Source organism: Morone saxatilis, unplaced genomic scaffold, assembly GCF_004916995.1.
Source record: "Morone saxatilis isolate NCDOM2014 unplaced genomic scaffold, NCSU_SB_2.0 Contig15, whole genome shotgun sequence".
Lineage (NCBI taxonomy): Eukaryota > Metazoa > Chordata > Actinopteri > Moronidae > Morone > Morone saxatilis.
This window is the reverse complement of record NW_023339707.1, coordinates 25710607-25719716: the sequence shown is the minus strand read 5'-3', so window position 1 is coordinate 25719716 and position 9110 is coordinate 25710607. Positions and strand designations below refer to the sequence as shown.

At 41.5% G+C, this 9110-nt stretch overlaps 1 protein-coding gene across 1 annotated transcript; it reads right to left on the bottom strand.

Moving 5' to 3' along the window:
• Positions 1-201: 201 nt before the first annotated feature.
• On the bottom strand, positions 202-9004 carry LOC118324130 (inositol 1,4,5-trisphosphate receptor type 3-like; the record flags this gene model as incomplete). The annotated part of the gene is given in 13 exon segments (XM_035656285.1): positions 202-450; positions 2857-3112; positions 3252-3367; positions 4280-4361; positions 4581-4700; positions 4799-4971; positions 6012-6176; positions 6265-6406; positions 7134-7294; positions 7435-7534; positions 7839-7981; positions 8103-8147; positions 8909-9004. Coding segments are annotated over 13 exon segments (1848 nt in total), but the record flags the coding sequence as incomplete, so codon positions are not given.
• Between the last annotated feature and the right edge of the window lie 106 nt (positions 9005-9110).

The window sequence follows — 9110 nt, the reverse complement described above, 5'->3', positions numbered from 1 at the left end:
CTGCACATTCTGAATCTTCAAATCTTCCTCATTTCATTGGGATTGTGAGAATTAAAAGACTTGGGACGCGTCTGGAATAGTCTTCGGCCCAAACCGGCCTTCTGGAGCGTTTGCTCATGTGTTGCTTAAGGACCCTGAACCTAGTTCGTGTGTGGATGGGTGAGTATAGGATAATTGGGATTTTAGTTAAGCCTGTCGAGATTAGAGCATGTGCAGACTCGAGGTGGTGTGTTGGTGTAATGTAGTTGTGAACTTGTCGGTGTAGAACTCACTATCTGTCATCTTTCGGAGAGGACGGTCTACGCAGAAGTGGTGGCTTGGGGGACATGACAAGGAGGGGAGGGTTGAGTTGACAGGGCCTGCAGCGAGCGCGTTGGCGCAGCTTCCCAGGAAGCAGATGTCCAACGAGCTCGCCGTGGGAAGGTGTGCAGAAGAGGTCTGACTGTCAGCCTAGTTGAACGGGCTTGGGGTGTGCGATGGCATATTAGTTTAGAGAAATGGAGGATGGTTGGTTAGTGCAAGCGTGTGATGCTCCGCTGCCAGAGGGCGCTTCTTCTTGAAGCTGGATAGCGTGCAGGGTGCCGGTAGAGCAGTCAGAGCTGTGGTTAGGTGCGTGGAGGGCCAGGGTTCAAGTGCCGCTGTGTCAGGCGAGTAGTTTGTTGCAGTAATTCATGGTTGTGAAGTGTGTCTTGTGTTGTTGCACTGGTGCACTTGACGGTGTGACATACAGTTCGTCGGTTGACGTGCATGTTAGGTGAGTTGAGGCGGCATGGAGTTTGCGGTGTATTGTTACCTCAGAGAGTCTGCGAGGGCTAATTTCGCACGTAGACACAGTATTTGCCGCTCGTTAATAGATAATTGACCAGTTATCGCAGAACACACATAATATAGAATTAGCAATCTATCTTCCGCATCACACTTTGCATTGTGACATGATCATGAAAATAATATAAAAGAATATGCAAGAGAATCTGGATAAGACACATATCAGCATACCAAAAACCGGCCCTTACTGGACCGTCTTGCTCATGAAATCCTGCTTAAGGCAACCCTGAACCTAGATTCGTAAGGTGGATTAGTATGATAGATATTAGGACTACTTGATAAGTTAAGCTGTCAAGTCAAATAGACAGAGCCTCAGCACACTCCGAGAAACTGGTTTTGTGCTGATAATAGCTAGTTCTGTGAACTGTCTGTAGAATCACTATCCCCAATCATACTACATCTGCACTCTATCTATCCCCAAACGGACGTCTACCAGAGTGGGCTTGGGGACATGAGGCAAGTCGGTCTTTGACGCTTGGACAGCGACTACCAGAACTATGCACAAAATCTCTACCCAAGAGAACCCACTAATGTCCAAATAACTGGACTCACCTGGACGGGACCTTAAGAGAATAAGTCTATCAACTACCACTTAACACTCAGTTGAAATAAATCATTTTTCATGGCATATTAGTTTAGAAAATGGAGATTTGTAAGATCAATGCGTCTTCAAGTCCAATCTTAACAGTCCTCAGAGACGAGCCTCTTTAACATATATAAAACGAAGACCCTGTGATAAAAGCATAACAGTCGGAAAACCTACATAGAGCAACACTGCAGACATATAAATTAATCTGAGGGTCAAGGCAATAGTCCCTCATTAACATAATACAAGAAAAAAAGCAGACCATCGATAGAATAATTTGCGATTACCATACATAAGAATAGGTACATAGACTGAGTGTCTTGTGGACCCACTTGCACAGAACTTACATACATGTAATCACATATAGGTGACTCTGCATGTAAGTCATTATCCTGACTGGCCAGATTATGTTGTTTACCTCAGAAACAAAAAAAGACAAACCTATACATCATAAAACATACAACCACCAAATTCACAAAAACACAACACATAACACAGCTCACTCGACCTACACACACATCCCAAACACAAACCTCACACCTAATCAACACCAGTCAAAATTAACGAATAACTAAAAACTAACAAACAAAACACATCTCACCCACACATCTCACACCACCAGATCAATCAATATCAAAAACACAAAAAAGTCTAGAGAAAGCTACATATCTAACTACTGATAAAGACAATAATATGCGAATCGGTATGATGACCAGAAATAGCGACCACAAATATTGATTGAATCTTAATCATTTCCCATTGGCATTGGGATTGTGAACTTAAAAGATATGCGAGCAAGATCTGGAATAGTCTTCGCCCCAAACCGGCCTTCTGGACACGTATTGCTCAATTGTCTGCTTAATAAGGACCCCCCATGAACCTAGTTCTGGTGGATTAGTATAGATATTGGGATTTTTGTTAGTTAAGCCTGATCAAATTAGAAGCATACAGAAACCAGAAAAATCATGACAAAACAAACCGAAAATCAAAAAAATAAAAATCCCACCACAACATATAATCAGACTCGAGTGGTTTGTTGTGTAATGTAGTTGTGAACTGTCTGTAGAACTCACTATCGTCATCTTTCAAGGACGTCTACCAGAAGTGGGCTTGGGACATGAGCAAGATGTTGAGTTGGACAGGCCTCTCAGCACTGTGCACACTTCCCAGGAACAGTCAAACCGGACTCCCTGGTGATGCTTTGTGGTCTGCGATGTGGTCATCGACGCAAATATTGAACCCTGGAGTGTCAGATTAAAAGCCTGATGCTCCAACTGACAAACCTTTAATATTGTCATTAAATGTATTAGTTAAATTAAAGACTGATTGCAATTCATATCTCCTGCCTCCATGCAACGAAAACCAAGCGAGGCAGAAGACAAAACACACCTGAAAACACAATTTCTATAATTTCCATAACACATTGCTGCAGTATTAAAATCTACCAACTCTTTGATGGTGATGGAAGTGGGGATCTCGGTCCAGAGGCGGGCAAACTTTACAGGCGTCACCAACTCCTGAGGGTCCCGGTCAACGTGGGCATGGAGCATGAGGCGACAGAAGGAGGCTCGGATGTCAAATGGCAGCGTCTCGTCCATCATGCACAGGAAGATGAGCTCCACGTCCAGCTGCTTGGAGATCTCGTCTATGGCCAGATACTGACGGTCCAGACACATTCGGGCAAATAGCTTCAGCTGGTACCTAAGGGTGTCAACAGAGACAGACAGGCTCCATGAGCTTAACTTTCTTCCTTTGGCATTCATTAAATCTCAAATTACAATGCACTAAACCTTAATGGCGGGACTTTTGATTACATTTTTTGTGGATGATGATGTCGTACCTGTAGTAGGTGAGGACATTCTCATCATGAGCATTCCCTTGTCTTGCCTCCTGAGCCAGCTGTCTGATGCCCTTCTCTTGTCTCTCGTTGGTCTTGTCTGTCCACACCAGCCACACCTACAGGAAGAGACAAGAATTGGTCGAGGCAGACAGCCACCCACCTCAAGCCAGGGTCTGCTCGAGGTTTCTGCCTCTTAAAAGAATGTTTTTCTCTGCTGTCACCAAGTGCTTGCTCTTGGTGGGAACTGTTAGGTCTCTAATAATTTAATAAGGAGTGCAGTCTAGACCTGCTCTGTTTAAAAAGTGTCATGAGATAACTATTGTTATGAACTGGCGCTATACAAATAAAACTGAACTGAATTGAACAAAATCAAGGTAAGTAGACAGAATTTATTTGGTAAAGCTGGAAAATGGTGTTGGTGTAATTCATGATTGCTCTTTTCTTTTTTTTCTCTCTCTGAGGCGTCAACAAAACAGTCTACAGTACATGTCAACGTAAATCCACAAGAAAAAACAAAACCGCCTTTAGGGGAGAGACAGCCTGAACAATTTATCATCAGCTGTTGATCAGGTTGAACTTAAATTTTCAGAAATGCAACTTCTCTGAACGCTCTGTCTGCCATTAACTCCAGTCCCATATTCATCCACAGCCTGTATGTCTAACACATGCAGAGCTTGGTAGGTAAACAGTGAATTGATTAAGGGATTTATTAAATTCCACCTGTGCTTTTACATACATTAAAAAACTTATCTGGGTGCTCTAATATCAACATGTACAACATATGCAGTCCACAGGCAGTGTTATATACAGTAAAATAAACCCCTCCTCCATGTTTAAAACAATACCCATCTATACTCATAATCCATGATTCATTTTCAGAATTCTCCTTCAAGTTCTGAGAATAATTTTCTCCACTTGACTATTTGTTATTGTGCAGCACAGCAACAAACACACACAACTGGAGGTAAAGAACGTGAAAAAAATATAAACCAAATAATTCAATAGGACATAAACAGAGATGCATCTACCTCGTCATCATCTCCAAAGTCATCCATCCCCATGTATTCTCCCGGAACACCACCAGGGGGCGCCTCTTTGGGGACACGACGTCTGGATGGAGCGAAATAGAAATTGTGAAATTATAACATGTTGACATTGAAAGCATAATTTCGAAGCTTATACACTATTTGTGGTATAAAATGCCATGCCATAGCTCCGCTAGACACTTTGTAGCAGGAAACAGTACTTTAAAATAAAATAAAAATAAATAAAATTAAGTTCAAGGCCAAAGGTCAAAGGTCATGATTCTCTCACTCCCTCCCTCCTCACTCTGTCTTGATGAGGATGTCCTGGTTTTTGGGGTCCAGCACACATTTACAGATGAGCTCCTGAGTGACGGGGATGGCCACGTTGTTGGACACACACAGGTCTGATAGGTAGTCCAGAAACCTGCACAAACACACAATCCAAGAATAAATAAACCAACAACAACAACAACAACATACTGACCAACCCTCTGCCCCCCCCCCCCACCCCTCCATGTCTACCTGGGCTCTCGGTTCTTGCGGACCAGGCTAACAAAGGTCTCCACCTCGGTTTTGGTGATGTGTTTCTCTAGCAGTTTGCGGTTGTTGTGAAGCAGCGCGGTGATGGTGTCCTCGGCCAGGATGTCATAACCGATCTGACTCTGCATCACACCGAACTGCTTCGCTATGTGCTCCTGGAGGCGGGTGGAAGGTGAGAAAGATGGAGAGCCACAGAGAGAATGAGTGAATCATCATAACCATCATCATTCTTAGCATCTCTACCATCATCTTCAACTTCATCACCAAACTTCAGAGTTGATTCTTGACCTTGAGAACAGTTGACAGCCGTTTGGACCTTTCAGCTTCTATCTACAACCCACTTGTATATGTTAGCAGTTTTATATGTCTGCTGTCTGCAATTCTTATTGGTTTTATTTGTCCTAATTTTGTTTTGGTTGTTACACTACTATTGTACAATATTGTTGATGAGTATCTGCTTTTGTCATATTGTATTCTTGCTGTTTACTTTAATTGACTATTGCTTTAATTGTTGTTTCAATATCAATATTATTATTATTAATAGTAGTAGTTTTTGCTTTCCTCTAGAGATAGAGTTTGCTAAGTTGTCATGGAATGATTGATTTGATCAAATTGAAAAGCTCTAGACTAACTATCCAGCGAGCAAGATAGTTTTATCAATCATTCCTCTGTCAATAGGACAGCATAAAGACTCACAACAACAAACACAATCTAGACATTATAAACAGGCTAATATAACTGTCACATACAAGGAATAAAACAGAAAATAAATAAAAATAACCATCAGCATTATCTTGGCTTTGACTTAAGACTTGAGAAAGCCTATGTTACAAACTGGGGTTTGTAGTGTGGGGTTTGAAGGAAGGGGGTATTCAGGAGGCATGGGAGGAAGGTTTAATGAAAGAAGCTATTGAGTAGCATTATGGGAAATGCAGGATCCAGTGTTTTTGGACTTTGCCAGGACTCTGTTTGTTCTACTTACAAGAACAAGTAATAACAGTATCATCAGCAAAAAATGTAATTCAATTCATTGGATAAGTTGTCACAAAGCTTACATACAGAAAAAGAGAAATGGTCCTCGTATAGAACACTGGAGTACGGCTCTTTGATATGAGAAAGACCAAGCTAACTGAAAACCGGGTTTTAGTTGACAGGTAGTTGACATCATCCATTTCATCATCATCTTCCTCCTCACCTGGTTCTTACGGTAGTCCTCCTGGGAGTGTCGGAGGACTCTGTAACAGAGTCTGAACATGTACTGGTAGGGAGAGTTCTTCTGATCTGCCAGCTCCTCCAGACGCAGCAAAGGACCCTCCCCTCCAGCCCGGTCCTTAAAGGGAGCCTTAAGGATGCCAAAGATCTGAACACGCAATCACATGAGGCATCAGTTAGTTAGTGGTCACTGAACACTTCGTGCTTCTGCTTCATGAGTTATTTTTCAGTCATACCTGTTTAAGGATGTTCTGTTCTCTCATTAGTTTCTGTCTCTCTCGGTTGGCTTTGGTCATGGCTACTTCCAGGACCGGCTGACCACTGTTGATGACGTCAGCCACAAAGAAAACCACGTCCTCTAGCAGCTTAATGGCAAATCTGACCAATAAAACACAGTGAATATTAACTCTTTCTCCCTGTCGGCTCTTGCTCATATTCCCATGATTCTCTCCCTCCTCAAAAATGTAACAGTTGGGTCAACTCTATTTTGGAAATTTGGAAACAATTCAGTATATATTTTGCACTACAGATCCTCTCTTTTGAGGCCCATTTAGTGGTAAGTCCAGATTTTTTTCAGGAATTTACAAAATCCAAATTTTGTCCAGAATATTTACCATAATTTCCTTAATCTACCAGTGCCGGTATTGATTCATTATTTGGAATAAACACTAGACAGCTGATTATGATCATGTGGAAACCGCCTGCTTCGCTTATTTTTATTGTTGTGTACACTACTACCTGTTTGTATGTGTTTGTCCCTATATAGATATATAGTTTAAAATTTGTTTCTTTCTCCCATTATCTTTCCTTCTTCTGTTCTATTTTATACCTATTTAAAAATCTGAACTGAAGTTTGACAGGACACATTGACTTTTAAATAGGTTTTTCAATCGTCACACAACATACTGCCTCACCCTAAACTAGAGAATCTAAAATCAAAAGGAGCTTTAGAATATGAATAATAAATTATGTCAAGATTTTAGTGTCAAAAGTTTGAATGCAGGACTTTTCCTTGTAGTGGAGCATTTTCACAATGTGTAATTAGTATTTTTAAGTAAGTAAGTGATCTGAATAACACAACGTTATTATTATCTGACACACGTACCGGCGGTCATTTGCGCTGATGAAGCCCTGGCTGAACTGGTCCACCACAGTGCTCAGCATGGCGCTGGCATCGTTAGCAAAGTCCAGATCTCTGATTTCCATCACAGGAACGGAGACGATGGCGAACGCCTCCTTATCCTCTTTAGTGGGACACGTTCCTAACTGCAGGAGAAGTTGGATTAATATATAAATACATAAATGCAAACAGTTTTGGGGTGTAGTTGAGGTTTAAAGAACAGGGTAAGTTTTTTGTTTTTGTTATGCTGAGTTGGACTTTGGTCACATAATGACGCTGAACTAACCATGAGTCTAATGGGTCTCTCCTCGTCTATATCGATGGGGACGTTGGTGCTCTGGATCCAGGTGTTGGTGCACAGATGTCTCAGTCGTACGTACGAGTTTCTGCAAGACAAGCGGCTTGTGTTTCAGTTCTGCTTAATTTTTATCACTCTGCTTCTCTTTGACAGTGTCAGTTTGATAGTACTGTTGGCTTCTTTGTGGCATTCTTGCTCCATTGTTCGTAGTCTTTTACAAATTGCATTGCATACATATCGCCTTGCTTACAGTATCGCAATATACTGCAGTAAATTGAATCGTAACCCCTGTATTGTGATACGTATAGCTCTAACTTTTAAGCTACTGTCAACAAAACTCATTCTTTGTTTTATTGTGAAACTTCGGCAGGAAGTAAAGGCACTGTTCCTACCGTGGTACGAAGGAGTCCGTCTTCTGCAGTGTGGTCGGGTCGAGCTCGAACAGCGAGGCGATGTCGTTCCCATGAGCCACTGCCACCAACTTGTACTTGATCCTCTCGCCGTGGGAGCGTTTGTTGCTACGACTACCGTCGATCTACAGAGAGGTCAGAGGTCAGAGTGAGGCTCTTTACTGCGCTAATATTTTATAGCGTCAGCTGACTTGACTCTGGTGCTAATGAAGTGATGATGGCGAAGAAGTTAAAACAGTGACTCACCGAGGAAGACGACTCTACGTTGTCTCCTTTATAGCCCGGGTTCTCCTACAACAACAACAACAACAGTTAACAACAACAACAGTCAACAACAACAACAGACAGCATAAACAACAACAACAGATATGATCTACTGCAGGAAAACTATTTCTTAGATTCTTCAAGAATACAAATAAATACAGTACAGTATACTTTAAATCAGTTTCAGAACCCATTTGTCATATATTTTACAGATATCATATTTCATATTACATTCAATAATAACAATAACAGCAGAGAACAGCTGATAAACTGAACAATGAACCCAACAGTGAACACAATAACTGCAGGAAGTTTGTGTAAAACCAGATTTGGATGAAAGTTGAGCAGATCATTTCTTGTTAATGTTGATCAGAGATGAGTTTTCTGATATTTGTATATTAATATTTTATCTGTCCCTCAATCATACAACTGCAGGACAAGGCTGTTTACGTTCATCAGAGACACTTTTTAACAAATCATTGCTGGACAGCTCACAAACGGTCAGATAAGCTCAGGTTTAAAACAATCTGTCTACATTCATTTGTAGTAACAGTTCAAATCAAAAGTAGAAGTTATTTTATTTTACAGAAAAACACTTCTTCTAAAGAGTGTTTATTGTACGTACAGTTAACAGTACATGTATTTATCAACCACAGATCATTTTGCTGTGGAAAATCCCTGCAGTCACTTTGCATTCACATTGAATTGTCACACAGTTTATCCTACTGACGGTTTAAAATCACATTCATTCATTCATTCATCCTTCCACCCACTGTTGTCGTGGTTACCTCAGCAGCCAGGTAGTTGCCGGTGGCCAGGTGTTTGAATCGGTAGAGGCTGTTCCAGTGTCCCGCCCCCCCACGACACGGGTCATGATGGACAACCTGACGGAGACAGAATTGAGATAAAAGTCTCAGATTTTTGGGGTCGCTGGATTCAGGTTAGGTTGAGGACCACAAACACTTAAAGGAGTTTGGCTCAATATCAGCA